General features: G+C 41.3%; 1 protein-coding gene across 4 annotated transcripts in view; it reads left to right on the top strand.

Moving 5' to 3' along the window:
• Window positions 1–1,165: 1,165 nt before the first annotated feature.
• LOC144309656 (uncharacterized) overlaps window positions 1,166–24,186 on the top strand; it is a 98,082-nt gene continuing 75,061 nt past the window's right edge. Inside the window, exons 1-5 of one of the 4 annotated variants that reach the window (XM_077890752.1) lie at window positions 1,166–1,651; window positions 6,187–6,274; window positions 7,445–7,667; window positions 12,417–12,604; window positions 13,227–13,344. In XM_077890752.1, the coding sequence (XP_077746878.1) occupies window positions 1,169–1,651; window positions 6,187–6,274; window positions 7,445–7,533 (660 nt within the window). In that variant the 5' untranslated portion in view covers window positions 1,166–1,168 and the 3' untranslated portion in view covers window positions 7,534–7,667; window positions 12,417–12,604; window positions 13,227–13,344. The remainder of the gene's footprint in view (window positions 1,652–6,186; window positions 6,275–7,444; window positions 7,668–12,416; window positions 12,605–13,226; window positions 13,345–24,186) is intronic. The other 3 variants (XM_077890753.1, XM_077890754.1, XM_077890751.1) reach the window with 3 other exon arrangements.

Consider the following 24,186-nt stretch of genomic DNA (forward strand, 5'->3'; position numbering starts at 1 on the left):
TATAAAAAGTAGTGACAGGGAATAAAGGGGAAAGGAGAAAATAGGAGTAGGAAATATCAGAAAGGGAGACAGAACATGAGAGACTCCTAAGTCTGGGAAACGAACTAGGGGTGGGGGAAAGGGAGGAGGGCGGGGGTGACTGGTGACAGGCACTGAGGGGGCACTTGATGGGATGAGTCCTGGGTGTTATTCTATGTGTTGGCAAATTGAACACCAATAAAAAATAAATTTACAAAAAAAAAGGCCTGTAGGTGGGAAAGAGCCTGGGTATTAGGGGAGGTAAGAAGGCAAGTGGAGCCAGAGCATAGTGAGAAAGAAGGGAGGCAGATGAAGTTGGAGAGCAAATTGATGGGCCTTTTAACCATGGCAAGGAATTTATTTTGAATCTACGTTCAGTGGGAATCCAATGAAGAATTTGGTATCTGTTGTTTATTACATGAGGTTTAGAGAAGGAGCCAGATAAATAGAAAACAGGGTACATTATAATTCTTTGTTATTTATGGCAACAAATTTTGATTACACTTACAAAAACGTTAGGCAATTTAGAAGTTTTTTTTTTTTTACTTGAAAATAACCTCTATAGTTACCTTCTTCAATTTCTCTGGAGTTGTTTCACAAGCTTTGGTAAACCTACATTGCTCACAGGATTTTTCCTATCTATCAATAAAATCCGTGAATTCGTGGGTCAAAATTCCCTGACAACTTCTTCAGTGTGTCTGGGCCTGTTTGGTGGGGGAACTTATTCCCGAGCAGCTTATTCCCACGCACAGAGGCAGCCCCTGCGGCTCCCGCTGACAGCACAGGACAAGGGCTGCGGCTCACCTCTTTCACCCCAACCCGATTCCTTTGTTTTTGAAGAATGTATTTATTCACGATAGACACACAGAGAAAGAGAGAGAGCGAGGCAGAGACACAGGCAGAGGCAGGCTCCACGCAGGGAGCCCCACGCGGACTCCACCCCTGGGCTCCAGGGTCAGGCCCAGGCTGAAGGCGCGTCAACCGCTGGGCCGCCCGGGCCGCCCCCAATTTCTTAAAAGCTGCGCGGGCAGACAGTCACCAGGCCCTCTCCAGCTGTGCTCGGTGCCACGCAGGCGGCTTCTTGACTGGCTCGAAGCATCTAAGCAAAAGTTTGCGGGGGGGGGGGGGGGGTCCCTGGGGCCACGTTAAGATGCAACCGGCGCGCAGTTCACATCACTTTGAAAATAGCTTTGAAAAAAAAAATCGCTTTGAAACTGCCGAACTGGGATCCTGGGCCTCACTCCGCAGGCCTCGGAGCGGGCGTCAGAGCCAGGTTTTGCAGTCCTCTCGCCTCAGCTGCGGCCCCGCGACCACAATTCCAGGTGCCCGCCAGGACCCTTCGAGCCCCGACAGCCCGGAAGCGCCTGACCACGCCTACCCACTGCGCCTGCGCGAGGCGCCCCCTCCGGCGAGCGGGGAGACTGGCGCTGGGCGGGCCGAGAGGCTCGTCGCGCCTGCGCGAAGGCCCCGGGGAGCAGCGTCGTTACTTTCCAAACGACTGGCGGGAACCGTTGGAGGCTGTGCGGTCGCCGTCTGGTCTGCCGGGCAGCAGCGCGCTCCCTCGTCCCTAGGCCTGGCCGTGGCGCCGCAGCTCTCCCGCGAGCAGAGGCGGAAATCGTGGCCCAGTTCTTCTGTGAGTCCCCCTCCCGCAGGCCAGAGGGCGGGGACAGCTGAGGCCAGCGGCCCTGGAGGCCCGGCCGGCCCGGAGGCGGGGGCCGGGGGTGGGGGGCGGCTCTGCTCCAGCGCCCGCCTGGCTGGAGAATCTAATCTAGGCGCCTTGCTCCTGGGGGAGCGGGAAGCCCAGGTGCTGCCCGGCCTGCCTCGCGCCGCGCCCCTGCACCAGCAGCCTTGCGGGAAACTGCGGATCCCACAGGCTGCCCAGCCCGGCCGCCCGGCACCACCCCGAGCGGTGGAGCCCAGTGCACTTTGAACAGCCCATCCACCAAGCTTTGATTCCGGTACTGAGGGCGATGGGCTAGATTTAGGACCAGGCCATGCTTGTACCCTCTGATAGACTCTGGCAGGAGAAGAGGAGGGAAAAGTGAGGGAGAGGCTTGCTCTGGAGCATCCGACCGGTTAATCAATCAATAAAATAAAAAATAAAAATAAAATGTTGACAGAAAAAAAATCTAAATTCTATATTCAGCAAAATATCTTTCATAAATGAGAGTAAAGACAAACTGACAAGGTTATTATATAACTCATAGGGAAATTCAAGTGATCTAGAATTTGCAAGTGATTTTTTAAAAATAATAAAGTTGGAGGATTTATTCCATTTGATTTCAAGATTACAAAGTTAAAGTACCAAGGCACTATAGTAATGGCAGAGAATAGACATTCAGATAAATGGAACAGAAATGACAATCCAGAAATACATCAATTACATAACCAATTGATTTTTCAACAAAGATGTCAAAAATTTAAGGCTTGGGGAAAGATTGTCTTTTTAGTAAACTATGCTAGAATAATTGGATATACACACACACACACACACACACACACACACACACAAATGGACCTCAGCCTTCTCATTACACCATACCTGAAAAATAATTAAAAATAAACATAGGAGCTAAATCTTTTAAAAGAAAATATAAGGGAAGGTCTAGAATCTAATTTAGGCAGAGATTTCTTAGGCAAGACATAATAATAAGCCCATAAATGAAAATTTTGTTAATTGGACTCCACCAAAACCAAAAATTTTACTTGTCAAAGGACACTACTGAAAATGAAAAGGCAGCCACAAAATGAGAGAAAATATTTGCAAAACATACATCTGACTAAAGGTAGATCCAGACACATAGCCACAAAATATACAAAGAACTTGTATAACACAATAACAGGAGAAACTTTTCAATTAAGAAGTGAGCAAAAGAAAGACACTTCATAAAAGAAGACACTCTGGCTAACAAGCTCCTGGAAAGATACTCAACATCATCAAGCATTAAGAAAATGCAAACCAAAATTATAAAATACCAGTATGGAACCATTTAAAAGGTTAAAATAAAAAGGCTGAGAAATCCAATTATTGACAAGGATGTAGAGAACAGTGGAAGTCTCCTATATCTCTGGTAGGAATGCAAAACACTGAAATCACTTTGTATAATAGTCTGGAAATTTCTTTTTTAAAATTTATTTATGATAGTCACAGAGAGAGAGAGAGAGAGAGAGACACGCAGAGGCAGAAGCAGCTCCATGCACCGGGAGCCCGACGTGGGATTTGATCCCGGGTCTCCAGGATCACGCCCTGGGCCAAAGGCAGGCGCTAAACCGCTGCGCCATCCAGGGATCCCTAGTCTGGCAATTTCTGAAAAAGTTAACCATAGGGCGCCCGGGCGGCTCAGTCCCTTAAACATCTGCCTTCCACTCAGGTCATGATACTGGGGCCCTGGGATTCGGCCCGCATCTGACACGTGGGCAGGTGCTCTCTCTCGTTCCCTCTCAAATAAATAAAATCTTAAGGGAAAAAAAAAACATACAGTTAACCATGTGTCTACAGAAACAATAGCAAAAAATTTAAAAACTAAAAAATAGTAATGTTTGGCAGTGTTTTTAAAAACATATGTAGAAGTAAATTGAACGCAATTTTTGGCACAAAGAATGAGACAGGGAAATGGAAAATCCACCTATGCGAATTAGCATAATACTGTTTGAAGGCGATGATAATTCATTTTATTTTTTGAAGATTTTATTTATTCATTCATGAGAGGCGAGAGAGAGAGAGCGAGAAAGAGAGGCAGAGGCACAGGCAGAGGGAGAAGCCGGCTCCAGGCAGGGAGCCCATGCAGGGCTCGATCGGGGTCCCCAGGGTCACCCCCCGGCTGCAGGCGGCGCAAAACCGCTGGGCCCCGGGCTGCCCCGAAGGAGATGAGCACCTAAAAACGACAGCCCCTATGGACCCGTAGTGTTTCCTTTCTGGCTCCAAAAATCGTTTCTTTCGTCAGCTGAGAAAGCTTCTCCTAGGCTGCTGCTGCAGGCTCCTCCGGGACTTGGGCGCCCGCACAGCCGGCCCCGCGGCGCTGGGGTGACCCCCGGCCTCCGCCCCCCGCCTGCCAGGCTGGACGGCACCTTCCCCTGGGGCCCGGCAGGGGGGGGCAGCAAGTTCTCCAGCCTTTCCTCCTGTTCTCCGGGGCCTCTGTCCGAGCCGCCTTCCAGGGGGTCCCGGGGGGCCGGACGGTCCGTGAAGGGGGAGCCTGGCAGGGAGACCCCCGGACGGCGAGCTCTCCCCGCGCGGCCGCCCACTGCGAGAGCGGCTGGGGTGTGCAACAGCACGTGAACCCCACGGCTAGGCCCGCGGCCGCACCGACCACAAATCTGCGTCCAGGCAGAGGCTTCCGGCCGCAGGCGGGAAAGCGCCGGCTTCGAGCTTGCTTCCTCCCGCACGTCGAAGGCGAGCGCGGCTGCAGGCTCCGCGGGACCAGCTCCAGGCCCGGGGACGCCCGCCTGAGCGGAAGCAGCTCCGCTCCCACAGGCCTCGAGCGGCTCCGGCGCCCGCCGGCTCCGAGGAGCGACTGCGCACGCGCAAGTCGAGAGGCGGGCGGGGCCGTCGGGCGCCTGCAGCTGCCGGCGCGTGCGGGGCGCGGCGGCAGGGACTCCCCGGGAGAGAGACCAGGGCTTCCGGGCGGCCTCCGAGATCCCGGGGCCGCGTGCTGGAAGCCTGCCTGAAAACACCCCGCCAGGGCCGCTCCTCTGCCGCCGGCTCCTGCCCGGCCACTGTTCGGGGCCCTTGGCCGCACGACGGACGGAGGACGGCTCTCTGTGGAGCAGCGCGCGGGCTCCCCGGCTCGCGCCCCCCCTGCCCGGGGCCTGCGGCGCGAGGTACGTGCGGCTCCCGGCCCTGCCTTCCTGTGGGCGCGACGAGGGGGAAGGTGGGATCAGATGCGTCTCTGCAGCCCCACGAGGAGAGGGTTTTCATGCAATTGGATGACAGGATGTTCCGCGGGAGGTGGAGGAGGGTACAGCGATGGCGGTTTGGTTTTGGCAGAGACTTTTTAAAAGTTCAGCTATAAGAATGAATCGAGACAGGGCATTCGTATTTAGATGGAGTGAATTCACCTGCCAAATCCATCCCATTAAAGAAAAAATGTGGGCAGCCCGGGTGGCTCACGGTTTAGCGTGGCCTGCAGCCCAGGGCGTGACCCTAGAGCCTCGGGATCGAGTCCCGCTTCGGGCCCCTGCCTGGGGCCTGCTTCTGTCTCTCTGTGTCTCATGAATAAATAAATAAATAAATAAATAAATAAATAAAATCCTTAAAAGAAACAAAAGAAAAAAAGTTAATGGTGTTTAGGAGAAGAGGAGGGAAACTGAATTTCTGGCCAAACACCAGTTGGTCATTACTGCTGAGCTTTACCACACAACTGTGTGTTCTGCTCTACCCTTGGTTTCAGTGCCCTCAAATACCATCACAAGTCAGGGGTGGGCTGCAGCTCTGGGAGTGTCCCTAACAATTCCCCTTTCTTTTAGGAGTTTGATGTCTTTCAGGATTTTCCTTTTTGTCGGTTAAAGCCGCTCACGAGATGGCATGGGTGGTGGGTTAGGTGGGGAAGTCAGATTGGTGTGGCCAAATGTGGAGAAAATTCCTAAAGACAGGATGATCAACAACAACAACCACAAGAGAAGACACCTGGGTGACCCAGTGGGTTAAGCCTTTGCCTTTGGCTCAGGTCATGATCCCAGGGTCCTGAAATGGAGCCCCGCATCAGGCTCCTTGCTCAGTGGGGAGTCTGCTTCTCCCTCTCCTGAGCTTGTGCTCTCTGTCACTGTCTCTGCGTCTCTCTCAAAGAAATAAATACAACCCTAAATAAAAACAGACAAGAAACAACAATAACAAGACCGGGTCCCAGAGATTATTCCAAAGAGCAGCACGAAAGTCCCATTTATCTGAAGGGTGTCTTCTTATCAAATAATTTGAATTTGCTGTGGTCAGGGTCTGTAGAAGTCTTCATGGGATCATGGATTACACAGGACTGGAAGGGACTTTAAGAAATAAAGTAGGTTTTGTACTGGACTTAAAAGAAGAGTTAAGAGTTCATGGGGTACGAAAAGGGTCTGATTTTCATCTAGATTTCACCTTCCACTCCAAAAAGTCCAAAGCCAAAGTGGCAAAAGTAACTGAGTAAAGCACACATATGGGGAATGCCTTTGCTCAATTTTTCCCTTGTTTTTTAGGAAGACCAAAATGATCTTTTGTACTGCAAGGTGCTAACACTTGATATAGATGAAAATCTACATAAACCAGCATATCTCTCTGCAACAGGTAGGTACTATTTAAATGTCTTTTAGGGAGAAAGCATAAGGTCTGAAGCTTGGCCGTGTCTTTAGCTTCTTTCCCAATATCTAGGCTTTGCCATCCAGGAAAAACCCATAGCAGTGTACTAAATCAAAGTAATTGATTGCTTTACCGAGTGGTAACTTGAAAGTTTAGAGAGTTGGACTTCTGTGGTTATTGTTTGTATAAATAATGTGTTTTATGAACCATAGTGATATGTGATAAAATCTCATAAACACCTATAGATGTACTCAAATCACCTTAGATTAGGTAGTGGACTTTTATTAAAAGTTCTGTACGTTTGCTTGTAGATATCCTGGTTGATTACTTAGAATCCTGGTAGCTTCTGAGCAACAGTTTTTCTAAGACTGAAGCAGTAGTTATATAGTTTAAGAATCCAATCAGTAGTTTTATCCTTATTCTGGATACACTTCCATTATAAACAGTTGATGGAAATATACACACACACACACACACACGTGTGTGTGTGCATATGCACACCCAGGTCTATACATAAAAGCCATTATCCCTCAAACGTTTTTCATCTTATTTATAAGCCAAAACTGAGTACTATTGAGGAGCATATGGTTCTCTAAAAATCTATTAAGGAAAAATTTGGATTTAAGGGAAATAATTATCCATTAAATTCTCAAAACATTCTCGAAGCACCTGGGTGGCTCAGTTGATCAAGTGTCTGACTCTTAATATCAGCTCAAATCATGAGTTCAGGTTCTTCATTGGGCTCCATATAAATAATAATAAATATTATTAAAATAATAATAATAATAAAATAAAAGGAAATTCTTAGAACATTTTCAATCTAGACTTTACCCTTAAGTGGAAAGAATGGAGAAATTTAATATGTCCAATTTTTTAAATCATTTTCCCTCTGTTCTGTGCAAGAAAAACCAATAGAATTAATGTGGTATTGATGTTATTTTCTTATTCTAGTTAGCTTACTTTAATAATATCACTTAATATTTTCTTTGCTTTTATACTAAGTTTCTGAGTTGTTCATGTACAATGAATGTATCTGTGTTGTGATTTCCTAGTTTCTTCATGGAATGTACTATTTTATTTCTGGATATCTGATCATATTTAAATGCCTTAAACTTTCCTGGTCAAAGAGTAACTTCTTTTCTCTTTAACATTCTGCAGAGGAATTAAGCAGATTCTTACAGGTTGAAATGTTTAAATATGTCTTCAGAACACTCATGGGAGAAACAGTAGCTCTGTCACATTTTTAGCAACAAAACACTTAAAAGAATAGCTGTCCAACAAAACTAAACCTGCTTGTGAAGTCCACTAGAGTTGATCCCATCCTAAATTACTTGGCTACATTAGTACATTCGTATAAAAAAGAGCAAAACATAACAAGAAGGTAAGATAGCTGTGTCTGAAACGCATGAGGTACTGATATATATTAACAGACATCAGTTTCTTTTCTTTTTTTTACAATAAATTTATTTTTTATTGGTGTTCAATTTCTAACTTGTGCTTTCAAATTATGAAAGGGAATTTGAGATGCTTTCTATCTCGTTTTTGGAAAATTTAGGATAATTTTAGAATAGGTTAGATTTAGAATAGGGTTTTTTTCTTAGTTTGAAGAAATAGTTGAAAAAGTAAATAGGAATTGTGTGCCATGGCCCCTCCTCCATCCACTGGGTCTCAGAAACAGCGTTCTGCTCTTCCTCTTGGCTTACGGAAACCAAGTTTCTGTACTTGTGCTGCTAGGTGGACACTGTGGGTGGACAGGGAGGGACAGAAGGAACAGAATACACAGACTTCTCTTTCCATTTCAGTTTTCTATCATCAATCAGCTATGAATGACCAAGCCTTGTTTCTGCCCACTTGCAGCCCCCTGAAATGAGGCTGTAAGAGAACACCCCCTCCACCCCCCGGCAACATTCACAAATTGATAGCTTCTGGGTCACATTAGAATGTTTTAATTTTTTTAAATTCAACTTTGCTTTTTTTGTTCTTTGCTTGTTTTAAAGTAAACTTTGTATTCAAGTACTCGTCATACTTGAATACAGAATGATACACAAATCAAGATGCATTATATTAATTGGAACTGATCACATCATGGGGAAATCGGCTGGGGCCTGAGTGGCAGTTATAAATTCCAACTGCTTGAGTCCTTGATGAACATTGGTTTACTGAAAGGTGTTAGGACCAGGTTTTGCCAAATTCTAGAACTATTCTCAGATTGTCTTATGTGCCTTTATTCTGTAATTACATTGAGGCTGCTTCAGATCTTTATTACTCCAGTAATATAAAATTGTATAGTCACAGAATCTCCCAGTTACTATTTCCTGCAAATTAATTGGCTACCTTCAAAGGCTGATGAACAAGATACCTCTTAATGATTGTAGTATTGAGTATTGTGTGACTACTGAGTATAGCTCCTGCACCCCTCCCCACTTCTTTCTAATGCTGATTTTCATTCAGGTAATTTAATCTTTCACATGACCATATGCTTTCCTAATCCAATTACGGTAATTTCTTTTAAAATTGTATTTAAGTTCTACTTAACATACATTTGCAATATTGGTTTCAGGAGTAGAATTCAGTAATTCATCACTTACATACAACACCCAGTGCTCATCCTGACAAGTGTCCTCACCACCCATCTAGCCCATCCCCGCTCATCTCCCTCCAGCAGCCCTCAGTTTGTTCTCTGTCGTTAGGTCTCTTATGGTTTGTTTCATTCTCTCTTTTCCCCCCTTTTCCCCCCTTTCCCATATGTTCATCTGTTTTGTTTCTTAAATTCCACATATGAGTGTGAAATCATATAGTATTTGTCTTTTTCTTACTGACTTATTTCACTTAGTGTAATGTGCTCTAGCTCCATCCACATTGTTGCAAATGGCAAGATTTCATTCTGAGTAATACTCCATTGTACATAAAAGAATGCATATTCTACTTTGGGATGAAATGTCCTGAATATACCTGTTAAGTGCATCCAGTCGAGTGTATCATTCAAACACTTGTTACTGTCTTTGTTTTAAAATCTAGTTTGATATAAGTTTGGCAACCCTGGCTTTGTTTTGCCATCCATTAGCATGATAAGTGGTGCTCCATCTCCTTAGTTTCAATATCAGGGTGTCTTTAGGTCTAAAATGAGTCTCTTGTAGGTAGCATATAGATGTGCCTTTTTTTTAAAAAAAAAATCTATTCTGATACCCTATGTCTTTTGATTGGAAATTTAGTTCACGTGATCCCTGGGTGGCGCAGCGGTTTGGCGCCTGCCTTTGGCCCAGGGCGCGATCCTGGAGACCCGGGATCGAATCCCACGTCGGGCTCCCGGTGCATGGAGCCTGCTTCTCCCTCTGCCTGTGTCTCTGCCTCTCTCTCTCTCTGTGACTATCATAAATAAATAAAAAAAAAAGGAAATTTAGTTCATATACATTCAGATTGCTTATTGAAAGATATGAATTTCATGCCACTGTGTTACCTATAAAGTTGGTGTTTCTGGTGATGTTCCTTTCTAGTCTTTGTTGCTTTTTTTAAAAAAAAGATTATTTATTTATTTATTCAGAGAGAGAGAGAGAGAGAGGAGGCAGGCAGAGAGGCAGAGACACAGGCAGAGGGAGAAGCAGACTCCATGCAGGGAGCCTGACATGGGACTCGATCCTGGATCTCCAGGATCACACCCTGGGCTGCAGGCAGTGCTAAACTGCTGGGCCACTGGGGCTGCCCGTCTTTGTTACTTTTGATCTTTTTTCTCCACTCAGTTCCTCTTAATATTTCTTGCAGGGCTGGCTTAGTGGTCTATGAACTCCTTTAGTTTTTGTTTGTCTGGGATACTCTTTATCTCTCTTCCTATTCTGAATGACAGCCTTGCAGGATAAAATATTCTTGGCTGCATATTTTCCCCATTCAGCACAATTATGGTAATCTCATTGTTCTTGGCTGCTCATATTTTAGAAACAGGTATGATGCATTTCTGGTCAATGAGCTATGAAGTGGAATATTCTGGGAGTTCAGGGAAAAACTTTGTCATAATTAAAGAGACACAAAAAGACAGCATTTTTACTGGGTATCTTTTTGTCACATATGGTGTAAGGTAGTTAACATAAGGATAAGCCTATATCCTGAATAATGCAATATAGAAAAATGGAAAGATCCTTGATGATGTTGTTGAGGCACTGAATTAAGCAACCCTGTAGCTACCTAACCGCAGAATTTCTTGTATGAAATGATCAATTTCTTAAGATGTCAGCTAGTTAGGCCAGGATTTTCTGTTTCTTGTAGCTGAAATCTTCCTAATGAATACACTATGGGAACCATTTCATTACTGAATAATTTACAATTATAAGATTTATCAGATTATGTAGAAAGGTTTTTATCTCAGCCTGTCTTGCAGAATAAATTATCCTAGAAAGGAGAGGGAAAATTGGATGATGGTAGAAAGATAAAACAGAGTAAGGTTAAACAACAAAAAAGATGTGATGGTAGCCGAGACCAGGAGTCAGAATGTATTCTAACACATTCATTTAGATTAAAATGTTATATATATCCTAAGTCTATAGGTATATGTAAATGTTTCCTCTAAGATTGTGCAGATAGTTCATATAGTTTGTGCTTCTGATGAATCTCGAGTACTTTCATGTTTCTTAAATTGCTAAACCTAAATTATTAATCTTGTGTTTACTCAACAAAGTCCTCTTATCTACCATTTATTGAGCTTAGCTTCAATAAACTTTGAACATAAATTAAAGGTTTCTGTGAACTAAGCTGCTCTTCTGAAACTGATTTTTGATCTCAGTATAAGCAGGAACAAAGAATACTGGCTTAAATAAAAGGCAGGTAGGGATCCCCTCCTCTAGCCATCTCCCACCAATGTGTCCCAGAGCACTGAGAGTGGGACAAAGCTCTTTTTTTCTGGAGGGAGAACCCTCTCTGGCAGTTCCTTCTCAGTTGCTTGTGATCTACTAGCCTCTGGAAGGGGAAGGGCAAGGGCAAGATGTGCAGACTTCCTATGTTACTTTCCATACTTGTACTACTTGAAGGGCCAAGGAGAAGGGTATTGTGGATCAAATAGACACAAATCCTGACTATATATTTAGAAATGCTCAGCATAGTTGGTTTGAATTTAGAGACAAAGAGTTTTTCATTGTGATCAGGTTCCTATTCCGTTGGAGGCAGGTATCTTATCTGTCCACCTGTCTGTCTATCCACCTATAGCTTCCTAGTTCAGCCTCTCTGGTATGTTCTAATCTGCCAATGAAAAGGAAACAGTTACACCATCACATCATTTGATAGGAACTTTATATTACAAGTTAGAAGTCATAAAGGAGGAACAGAAATATTTTTTAGGATAAGTTAGATAAGTAGAAGATAACTTCTCTAAAGTCACATGTGCCAGAAAATATACATAGGTGTTTAGAGTCCTGGGGAGAGTATGGGAGGAGAGGTAACCTGTTGGCTAAACAGTGATGTGGCATTAGCCTAGACCAAGACTGCTGACTCTGATCTACAGGCCAGATCCTACCTGCTGCCTGGTTTGTGTTTTTTTAATGATTTTATTTATTTATTTGTTTGTTTGTTTGTTTGTTTGTTTATTTATTCTTGAGAGACATAGAGAGAGAGAGGCAGAGACACAGGCAGAGAAAGAAACAGGCCCCATGCAGGGAGCCTGATGTGGGACTCGATCCAGGGTCTCCAGGACCATACCCCAGGCTGAAGGTGGCACTAAACCGCTGAGCCACCCGGGCTGCCCTGCTGCCTGCTTTTGTATGGTACACAAGCGAAGGGAAGGGTTCAAAATTTTTAAATGGTTGAAAAAAAATTAAAAGAATATTTTGTGATACATGAAAATTGTATAAAATTGAAACTTTAGGTTCCATACATGGTTTTGTTGGCGTGGAACCGTGCGCATTTATTTACATATTTTTTTCTGGCTGCTTTTGAGATAGGAAGGCAGATTTGAACAGATATTATAGTCCTGCAACAAAGGTTAAATATTTACTGTCTAGCCCTTTACAGAAAGTTTGTTAACCTCTGACCTAGACCACCGCTTCTCAACCCTTAATGTTAGTAAATCATTTGGAGATTTTGTGAAAATATATAGTTTCTGATTCGGTAGGTCAAGGGAGCCTACGTGTCTGTATTTCTTTTTTTTTAGATTTTGTTTATTTGTACATGAGAGACACACAAAGAGAGGCAGAGACACAGGCAGCGGGAGAAGCAGGCTCCATGCAGGGAGCCTGATGTGGGAATTGATCCCCAGCTTCCAGGATCACGCCCTAGGTGGAAGGCAGATGCTAAACCACTGAGCCACCCAGGGATCCCAGTGTCTGTATTTCTAATGAGGTAAGGACCGCATAGTAAGTGGCGAAGCTCTAGTGCAGGACTAACACACTTATTGTTTAAAGAGCCAAGTAATAAATGGTTCACAGTCTGCAGCCTATTCAGTCCTTTTGTTACAACTATGTACATCTGCTGGGTAACATAGACATAGACAACATATAAAAGAGCAGGAGTGGCTGTGTTCCAATAAACATTTGCAGAAGTAGGCTTTGAGCTGGAATTGGCACGAAGATTTACTTTAGCATTCACTGGCCTCAGCTGTTTAGTGTGGGTGTCCGTTAAGTAATAGACACAGTCCTACCCTCAACTTGCTTACTAGATTTATAACATATTCCAGTAATGATGATAAAGACAGCAGTTAACTTGTATTGGGTAATTATCATATGCCAGGCTCTATGTGAAGCACTATGAGCCATCTCTTATTTAATTACCACAACAAATCCTAGGAAGCAGATACCATCATTATCCTTGCTTACAGATGAGAATACTGAGCTTCAGAGAAAAAAAAAAAAAACTAAAAGCTGCCAACAGCAAATCAGTGATGGGCCTAGGGTAAGGCATAACTCATGATTATTGAATGACTGTTGAATTATTAGATGACTGGATCAAATCTGTGCATTCATAGGAGTTCCAGAAGCTGGAAAACCAGACTGTGACTCTACTGGCTTCCTTCATTGTGAGGCCTGGATCTAAAGGACCTGAACAGTGAAAGATAAGACATCTATTTAGAGGCAACATTGAAGGTAGGTGTCAGAAACTGGATTTGAGTCATGCCAGAGCATTCTTTTTCATGAAAGACTTATTTAGTACCTTCACTGCATGTTTTTGAAGTTAAGGCTCATAGAGATCTCAGAAAGCACATTTTTCATAGTTTTGGGATTTTCCATGCTCCAAAATTGAAATCGCTTTACTTTATAATAACATGTTATTTTAGGCACCAAATAAGTATGGCATTTTGCCTTCCTTGTGTACTTTGGATTTTTTTATATAAATTTATTTTTTATTGGTGTTCAATTTGCAAACATATAGAATAACACCCAGTGCTCATCCCATCAAGTGCCCCCCTCAGTGCCTGTCACTGAGTCACCCCCACCCCCTGCCCACCTCACCTTCCACCCCCCCCAGTTTGTTTCCCAGAGTCTCTCATATTCTGTCTCCCTTTCTGATATTTCCCACTCATTTTTTCTCCTTTCCCCTTTATTCCCTTTCACTATTTTTTATATTCCCCATATGAATGAGACCATATAATGTTTGTCCTCCTATTGACTTATTTCAATCATACAATAAATGTCCCTTCTAACCACAGTGACTGAAATTAAATTTCTCCTTCCAAATTCTATATTTTTTTCCTTCCTTCTTAGCTGCAATTACTAACATAGAGAGTAGACCTTGATTCTGGCCTAAATATAAGATTACTTTTATCTGTCTTTACACTGTTATTTCCATGTAAATGAATGTTTTTAGGTAAGATGCCTATCAGTGTAACTACATTATAATAAATTAATAGGTCCCTGAGAGAAAACATGTTGTTAATAAAAATGCTTTGGAAAAAACTTTCTGGAGTCTCAGACACAATGTCCTTGGACTATAGATATCATATAAAGATGAATAAGTATGCCATTTTTTATAAATCACCTGTTGAAAAACTTTTATGTCATTGCTTTGATGAATAATAATAGGTTCCATTTTATAAGCAGTGTAGGTACAGGGCAAGGAGGAATATGTCAACATTTTCTAAGTCTTAAGTATCAGTCTTGATATGCCTAGGTGGCTCAGTGGTTTGGCGCCTGCCTTCGGCCCAGGGCAAGATCCTGGAGACCCAGGATTGAGTCCCACATCGGGCTCCCTGCATGGAGCCTTCTTCTCCTTCTGCCTGTGTCTCTGCCTCTTTCTCTCTCTCTCAGTGTCTCTCTGAGGCAGAGACACAGGCAGAGGGAGAAGCAGGGTCCATGCAGGGAGCCCAATGCGGGACTCAATCCTGGGTCACCAGGATCATGTCTTGGGCCAAAGGCAGATACTCAACCACTGAGCCACCTGGGGATCCCATGAATAAAAAAAATCTTAAAAGAAAAAGAATCAATAACCTTAATTTTTTAGGTGGGGAAGGAAGTTAAATATGACACTTAAATAGGAAATCACATACTTACAGATTCTTAAAGCCAGAATTTAGGATGTTCTAATCTAGCCATCTCTGTACACTCCTATTTTTCTATGTAAGTCCCAATTGATTAAGTAAAATTGTTAAAGTCATTTGCTTCTTTAACACAAATATGTTAGTTTTTCCCCCTGAATCTGGGAATATGTATTGGTTTCCTAGGGCTGTTATAATGAAGTACCATAAGCTGGTGGCTTAAAACAACAGAAATTTATTATCTTGCAATTCTGTAGTTTAGAAGTCTGAAATCAATGTATTGGTAGGGCCACAGTCCTTCTGAAGGATCTGGGGCAGATTTCTTTGCCTCTTCATAGGTTCTGATGAAGGCCAGCAATTCTTAGCACTCTTTGGCTTGAGATATATATCACTCCGATCTCTGCCTCTGGCTTCATATGGTGTTTGTGACTCTGTCTTCACGTTGCTGTCTTCTTAAAAGGGTATCATTTGTTTTGGATTAGGGCTCCACTCTACTCCAGTATGATCTTAACTAATGATATCTGCAAAAACTCTGTTTTCAAATAGGTCACATTTTGAGGTACTGGGTATTAGGACTTTACTATATCTTTCTTGGGTGAGGGATGGTACAGTTTACCCATAACAGAATACGGGGATGTAAAGATATTGTTTTCCATGCAGATCTTACAGTATAGGAAGAACACATATATGTAGATTTATGAAGATGCAGGTTGTAATATACAATATTCACAAAATGCTGTAAGTGTATTGTAGTGGGGAAAGCTACCTTTTCCCAAGTGAAATGGTAAGGGAAGGCTTTCAAAGGCAGGTGCCATTTGAACTAATCTTTGAGGGACATATAGGAGTTCATTGAGAAAAGGATACCAGATGGGAGGACACATCAGCCAGAAAGCTTTGGGTAAAGGCATGGATTAAGTGTTTGTTTGCTGTGATTATTACTAGCTGCTATTTATTTGTTTATTTATTTATTTATTTAATAATAAATTTATTTTTTATTGGTGTTCAATTTGCCAACATACAGAGTAACACCCAGTGCTCATCCCATCAAGTGCCCCCCTCAGTGCCCGCCACCCACTCACCCCCACCCCCCGTCCTCATCCCCCTCCACCACCCCTAGTTCATTTCCCAGAGTTAGGAGTATTCATGTTCTGTGCTACTCTTTATTTAATATTAGTGTGTGTCATTTAATTAACAACAACCTTTTGATCCCAATTGTACAGATGGGAAAACTGAAATTTCAAAAAATTAAGTATTTGGTCTCACGCTAACACATCTTGAAGGTAGTACTATTGAGATTAGAACCCAGGGAGCCTGATTACATAGTCTATAATTTGCCATTGTGATGAAAACTACAGTTTAGGATATTTGGGAGCGCATATGGATAGTTAGACATAAGGCCAAAGAGATAGGTTAGAGACAAATTGTGAAGAGGTTGGTTTATCCATTGATTTGCTTAACAGAAAATTGTTGACTTATTAAAGTTTGAACTTTAAGGGCTATTGACATTTGAACAGTTTCCAAAGCTGTAAGGACAGGTGTCAAATGGCCACATTCCTATGGAGTGTAGGGTAGTTTGGAGGCCCAGAGGCTAGAGAGGAAGTTACTGTCATGGACCATTTTAGAATTAATGAAGGTTGGAACTAAACAAGACAATGGAACCGGAGGGGCAATAAAGTCAGAGATACTTGTAAGTCAAGGTCAGTGAGGTGTTGAACCTAAACCATTGCCTCTGTTGTGTGGCCATTCCTGATCCATTGGCTCAAGTGCTGAAAGTAGAGCTGTCTCAACTAATGTGGTTAAACACAATAATTTTAATTCATAACCCTAGCTTAGGAAGAGTCTAGTATGTGCAAATGTGATGGTTGTATTAGTACACATATAAATGATTATATTATAGAAGATATAAAAATGTCTTTAAAATTCCAAAGACTGAGTTAACATATTTTAAAACAAACTACATAAAAGTGGCAGAAAATATTTTTCCATGTGCTCTGATGCAAACTCATCTATCTGTATTTTTTAAAAATATTTTATCTATTTATTCATGAGAGATTCATAGAAAGAGGCAGAGACATAGGCAGAGGGAGAAGCAGGCTCCCTATGGGGAACCTGATGCAGAACTCCATCCTAGGACCCCAGGATCATTACCTGATCCAAAGTCAGACACTCAACTACTGAGCCACCCAGATATCCCTCATCTATTTGTATTAAGTTGTAACTCCATTAGGTTAAATTCATTCAAGTGTTATTGGAGGTATAGCCACACTTCTACAGCTCAGCTTATTCAACTAATGCCTGGTTATTGTAAAAAATATATTATTTCTTAAAAATAGCTTAATTGATTACTGGGTTAAAATAATAACATTTTGTATTAATTTGAAAGCAAGGCATTATTTAAGAGTCCCAAGTTGTCTTTGTGTGGGACAGAGGAAACCAAAACTGTGTCTCCCTGTTACTTATGGCCCTCATGAGAAAAGCTGCCCAAACAATCATAAATATCCAGCAGGATATTTATGGTATTTCCTAAAAAGATATCGATTACTGGAGGAAAGTTAATTAAAACAAGCTGCATTTCTCTTAAGTGAATTTTCTCTTATTTTGAGGAATTATTTTATGCAGGTATCTGGTGCCACCACAGATGGTGCATTGTGACTTGCTCATCTTTAGTGACTTTTGGCTTATCTGTGTGTACTTGGCTGCTTTCCCCAAGTGTTGGCCAAGGCCTTCTGATATAACTGCCATTAATCAGGCAAAAAGCAAATATAAACAATGTGAATCTTTTTCCACTTTTAGCCCATAAGTTAAAAGTATAAAGTCATAAATTTGGGGAAAATTAGACATAAACTGATGTGTTTATATACATGCTATATCTCACTAAATGAAAATCTAGGCTAGAAATTTTTTTTAAAAAAAGAATTCTTTTGAATTGATTGTATCTTGCACAGTGAAAGCTGAAGTGACCTGAAAATGGCCTACATTCTTTCCCTAGTGTTCTTGTAGGCACCTGAACACCCCAAAAAAACAAACCCTAGATTGTGTGGAAATATTATGTCTTCTTGTGGTTGATTTTCAACTTGATACTTTGCATCATTGCAAGATTAAAAAATTTCCTGGAATGTTGATTTAGAATATTGAGGCACTAAATTAGAATTCAGTTTTAAGATTTGAAACACACAGTGCAATTAAGGGGTTTAAAATTCTTGTACTTCATCTCTTGTAAGAGACCATTCTTTTATAAATTAGGGTGTTTTGTAAAATAGCAGCCAAAGGACAGGGAGATGGAAAAGGAAAATAGAAAAACAGGAAGAATTATCCTTCTTTGTTCCGTTCAAAAACACACCCAAGAGGAATATTAAGTATAAATAGTGAGGGAAAAATTGACAGTGCCAACTTACTAGCATTGATTAAGCAGTTCAAATGTGTTAATATAGTGATTTTCAGATTACTGATAAAATATGTAACACAACAGGAGGAAAAAACCCACAACCGTATTCTCAGTATCCAAACTATTGCTGCCAACATGAAGAAAGACTGTGTGTCATATAATATTCTGCTGGACTTAACTGTTGTTTAGGTCTGTGGGGATATATCGATACCTAGAACTATATGCCAGCATGTGAAGGTAAGATCAACTGTGAAGGGCTTCTTCCTTTGCTTAATAAAACTCCTGGAATCTAACAGGGAACAAACCTGGAATCAGATAACTATGTGAGATTTGCAATGCCTTTTTCATAGTGAAGAATCCAAACACATCCAGAGAGTGATTATATAAATATGCAGTTCATATAGATATATGGTCTACCTAGAGTTTCCTAGCAGTTTAAAAATGGTTCCGTAGATAAGAGGGATAGACCTAGAGTCTAGGACTAGAGCTAAAGCTGGAGCTGGAGTGCTTTCCAAGACCACCACCAGTTCTTCCATCCCTGGGAAAAAGGACAGAAAGGGGTGGTTCTGCTTGGCGCATTCAGAGATTTACTTGATTAGGATTCAGTCTGGACTAGACCACCTCATACTTTGAAACTCTGAAGTTCTAGTGTTATAATACGTGGCCTCAAATTATTCAGAATCAATGGGACATGGTCAGGGAACCCTTGCATTTCTGTCCTTCCTGGTCACCTGCTGTTCACTGTAGAGAGAATTCAGCATTTGCCCAGTTGCCCTCCCAGACAAGAAAAAGTGGTGGACACAGCCAGATCCACACCAACCAGCTTATATCCTATTTTTATGGATTCTTTTTTTTTTAATTTTTTAAATTTTTATTTATTTATGATAGTTACAGAGAGAGAGAGAGAGGCAGAGACACAGGCAGAGGGAGAAGCATGCTCCATGCACCAGGAGCTCGATGTGGGATTCGATCCCGGGTCTCCAGGATCGCGCCCTGGGCCAAAGGCAGCCACCAAACCACTGCGCCACCCAGGGATCCCTATTCTTATGGATTCTTAAATGATGACACATTGATCAAGTTCATGAATATCACTGTTGCACGGAAACATCAATATCTCTGATATCTGGTATGTTCTAAGAAAAAACATTGTCATTTTACTTTTCAGAGTTAAAGTCACTGAAGTAGGATTTTAATAAAGAAAATTAATACTGTTATAATGTCTACATTATACAGTTTTACAAAGATATTTGATTTCTTTAATACAAATTTAGAGAAAATCTGTAAGTAATGGTGATGATGTGAATCAAAGAGGTAACAGTTCAGCGATCTGGAGGGCTTGCCCTGCCTGAACTAGAAGTCTGTTCTTTTTCCTTTTTAAGATTCTATTTATTTATTCATGAGAGATAGAGAGGGAGAGACATAGGCAGAGGGAGAAGCAGGCTCCCTATGGGGAGCCCAATGTGGGACTCAATCCCAGGACCCTGGATCATGACCTGAGCCATTGAGCCACCAAGCTGCCCCTGGAAGACTTTGTTCTTATGTGTCGTATGGATTGTAGACAAGTGATCTGGAGGGCTCGAGTCTGAATCTGCTGCCATAAATTTGGTAGTGAGTTTAGAATATTTGTTTAAAGCAGTTATTTCAAATGAGACAACATTTACAAAGAGATATTAGAACTGTGGTTAAAGTTTCTGGAAAAACCATGGGATAAGACAATTTAATGAACAGAATAAATAGTGGGGATTTGGGATGATCTTTTCGAATCGATAACAAGTGGCAGAGAAAAATGTGTTACCAATTTTCCAGCTATGTGGAATGAAACTGCACTTTCTGGGATTCACATTTCATATCAGAATTGTTTAACTAGCAAAATGCTGAAATGATTAAATATAAAACCATGAAGTTAAAGCTCAAGAAAACTTTGGTCAGAGATGTTTCTGGAATGAGCCTTCAGCTTTCGTAGTTGTTTCTGTTCTGTTGGTCAGTGATCAAATGTGCTCTAATCAACCTACTAAATTATCCACAAAGGAGGGTTTACTTTGGTGGTTTGAAGGTATCTCCTTTCAGAGCTGTGATGCACAGAGCAGCACATCCCTTAACAGCTCATTTCCTCAGGGATACTAAGCAAGAGCCACACCCAGGAAAAGAGAAAAGTTTAAGATCTCTTCCCTTACTGTGAACCCTTTCCATGTTTAAACACAGATGACTCTCTTATTTGCAGTCTGGCTAAACTGAACACTGCCACAAAGGCGCTAAATACTTCCTATGCAGAGACCCAGGGTCCATTTTTCACCAGGAAAATAAAGAGCTGTATTTACCAGCATTGTGCTTTGCCCAGATGTGAAACTGAAGCCAAAATGAATGAAACAACTTTATTTTTCCTATGACAATTTAGATGGAGAACACTGTAATAAGTTGATGTACAAACAGTATTAATATGTGTTGGTTGCCTATTAGAAACTGCCAAGAGTTCAGGTCTTATTTAGTAAAGCATGGTGTTGCTTTAGGTCTCAACCTGGTCCTTCCTCTGTCTTGGAAGTCCTCCCTGGCCGGCACAGTTACCCAATAATGTTGGGCCTGGGAAGCTGTCTCCCCCTAAGGTCTTTTTGCATTTTAATTGGTGTTTATTCTAATTTCTATTGATTTGAGCATTGCCTTCTGATTTTTTGTCTTACTTCAGCAGAGTAATGTCAAATGACTATGTAAATATACATATTTCATTTATATAGTTACTTATAAAATAATGTGTTCTTCAGATGTCAAATTGCTGTATCAGCAGAGTTAACTCCTCAGAACAGGTGGGACAGCAGGAAGAGACTAGAGTGAATGGAGAAATTCACTAACTTACTGTGTCTGAGTAAAATGAATATATATCTTTGAAGGACATCATTTCCAACTTTAAAATAAAAACAGAGAAGCCAAATCTAATGTGATTTGACTGGCCCATATTTTTTAAGTTTAGTAGTACCAATTCCTTAAATTTTGAATTTATTAATACAAAAAATAAACATAACATATTTTAGAAGGCATTTTGGTCAAAGTTGTATTATATAATAGGCTTTATTTTCCTTGGCATATTATGAAAAAGTCAAAGAATAGCTCTGACCAACGGTGTACTTATACTTACTGGTAAATATTTATTAACTAGCTCTGGAGATGGGGTTAGAGAAGTCCTGATTCATAGCATTTGACAATTAACATGATGTAAATACTCCTACATGGGGCCAGTTTCAGACTACCCCTGGGATGTCAATTGGCTTGAAAACCTCTTGAAGTTTAATAATTAATTCTTACAATGCATAATAAGTCCACTCCAGCATATTGGCCAAGGATGAATATATACAAACCTTAAAATGATCTTCACAACTTAAGGGTTTGTCAAATCAGTTATCTAATGTGGACATGGAACCTCAAATATTCTGTCTTATGATCCTCCAAATACCTCTAGAAAAAAATAAAAACATAATAGGGATAAGAATGGGAAAATTCTACTATATTTGCTCTATTTAGAATCTTACACCAAATATATTGGAAAAGTGTATTAAATGGAATGAATAGTTCCTTAAGCCTTTGAGATAAATAAATGTGTCTCTAAAAATAAAGATTTTAGTATTACTTGTAGCATGTTGTTGGAAGTATAGTATCAATAAATGGCCATGAATTAATGATTTACTGCCAGTCATGAAACCTTTTCCTTATATTACTTTTTAATTTATATTCTTGCATTGTGTCTTCTTTGGTATCCCTTTTCCCTCAAATCAGTTTCTATGCATCAGTGCCAATTTATTTCACCAAAACAAATATCCCTACAAAAGCTTTTTATCGTTTTCTTATAAATTTATTTTTATTGGTGTTCAATTTGCTAACATATAGAATACCACCCAGTGCTCATCCCATCAAGTGCGCCCCTTAGTGCCCGTCACCCAGTCACCCCTACCCTCCGCCCACCTCACCTTCCACCACCCCTAGTTGGTTTCCCCCCCAAAAAAAAGTACTTTTATTGAATTCTGTCTTTATTTTACATGATACTGGAAGCAATTTGGGGGTAGTTTTAAGATGTGAGGGCGAAAAAATTGTACTTAAAATAATTATTTATTTTCCCTTAAAGTTCGAATGAATTTTTCGAACATACATTTCTGTATAGAGTATCAGTTATGAAAATTTGTTCCAGGTCTTAGATAATATTATACATTTGTATGCAATTTTGCTATGTAAACATTTTATTTTTTTATTTTTTATTTTTTCAATACATTAATTTATTATTGGTGTTCAATTTACCAATATACAGAATAACACCCAGTTCTCATCCCGTCAAGTGTCCCCCTCAGTGCCCGTCACCCATTCACCCCCACCCCCCGCCCTCCTCCCCTCCCACCACCCCTAGTTCATTTCCCAGAGTTAGGAGTCTTTATGTTCTGTCCTCCTTTCTGATATTTCCCACACATTTCTTCTCCCTTCCCTTATATTCCCTTTCACTATTATTTATATTCCCCAAATGAATGAGACCATATAATGTTTGTCCTTTTCCGATTGACTTACTTCACTCAGCATAATACCATCCAGTTCTATCCACCTTGAAGCAAATGGTGGGTATTTGTCGTTTCTAATGGCTGAGTAATATTCCATTGTATACATAAACCACATATTTATCCATTCATCTTTCGATGGACACTGAGGCTCCTTCCACAGTTTGGCTATTGTGGACGTTGCTGCTAGAAACATCGGGGTGCAGGTGTCCCGGCGTTTCATTGCATCTGAATCTTTGGGGTAAATCCCCAACAGTGCAATTACTGAGTCATAGGGCAGGTCTATTTTTAACTCTTTGAAGAACCTCCACACAGTTTTCCAGAGTGTCTGCACCAGTTCACATTCCCACCAACAGTGTAAGAGGGTTCCCTTTCCTCCACATCCTCTCCAACATTTGTGGTTTCCTGCCTTGTTAATTTTCCCCATTCTCACTGGTGTGAGGTGGGATCTCATTGTGGTTTTGATTTGTATTTCCCTGATGGCAAGTGATGCAGAGCATTTTCTCATGTGCATGTTGGCCATGTCTATGTCTTCCTCTGTGAGATTTCTGTTCATGTATTTTTGCCCATTTCATGATTGGATTATTTGTTTATTTGTTGTTGAGTTTAATAAGTTCTTTATAGATTTTGGAAACTAGCCCTTTATCTGATACGTCATTTGCAAATATCTTCTCCCATTCTGTAGGTTGTCTTTTAGTTTTGTTGACTGTATCCTTTGCTGTGCAAAAGCTTCTTATCTTGATGAAGTCCCAATAGTTCATTTTTGCTTTTGTTTCTTTTGTCTTCATGGATGTATCTTGCAAGAAGTTACTGTGTCCGAGTTCAAAAAGGGTGTTGCCTGTGTTCTCCTCTAGGATTTTGATGGAATCTTGTCTCACATTTAGATCTTTCATCCATTTTGAGTTTATCTTTGTGTATGGTGAAAGAGAGTGGTCTAGTTTCATTCTTCTGCATGTGGATGTCCAATTTTCCCAGCACCATTTATTGAAGAGACTGTCTTTCTTCCAATGGATAGTCTTTCCTCCTTTTTTTAAAAAAGATTTTATTTATTTATTCATAGAGACAGAGAGAGAGAGGGGCAGAGACACAGGCAGAGGGAGGAGCAGGCACCATACAGGGAGCCCAACACGGGACTCGATCCCGGGTCTCCAGGATCACGCCGTAGGCCACAGGTGGTGCTAAACCGCTGGGCCACCGGGGCTGCCCTCTTTCCTCCTTTATCGAATATTAGTTGACCATAAAGTTCAGGGTCCACTTCTGGGTTCTCTATTCTGTTCCATTGATCTATGTGTCTGTTTTTGTGCCAGTACCACACTGTCTTGATGACCACAGCTTTGTAGTACAACCTGAAATCTGGCATTGTGATGCCCCCAGATATGGTTTTCTTTTTTAAAATTCCCCTGGCTATTCGGGGTCTTTTCTGATTCCACACAAATCTTAAAATAGTTTGTTCTAACTCTCTGAAGAAAGTCCATGGTATTTTGATAGGGATTGCATTAAACATGTAATTGCCCTGGGTAACATTGACATTTTCACAATATTA

Source organism: Canis aureus, unplaced genomic scaffold (genome assembly GCF_053574225.1).
Source record: "Canis aureus isolate CA01 unplaced genomic scaffold, VMU_Caureus_v.1.0 ptg000135l_RagTag, whole genome shotgun sequence".
Taxonomy (NCBI): Eukaryota; Metazoa; Chordata; class Mammalia; order Carnivora; family Canidae; genus Canis; species Canis aureus.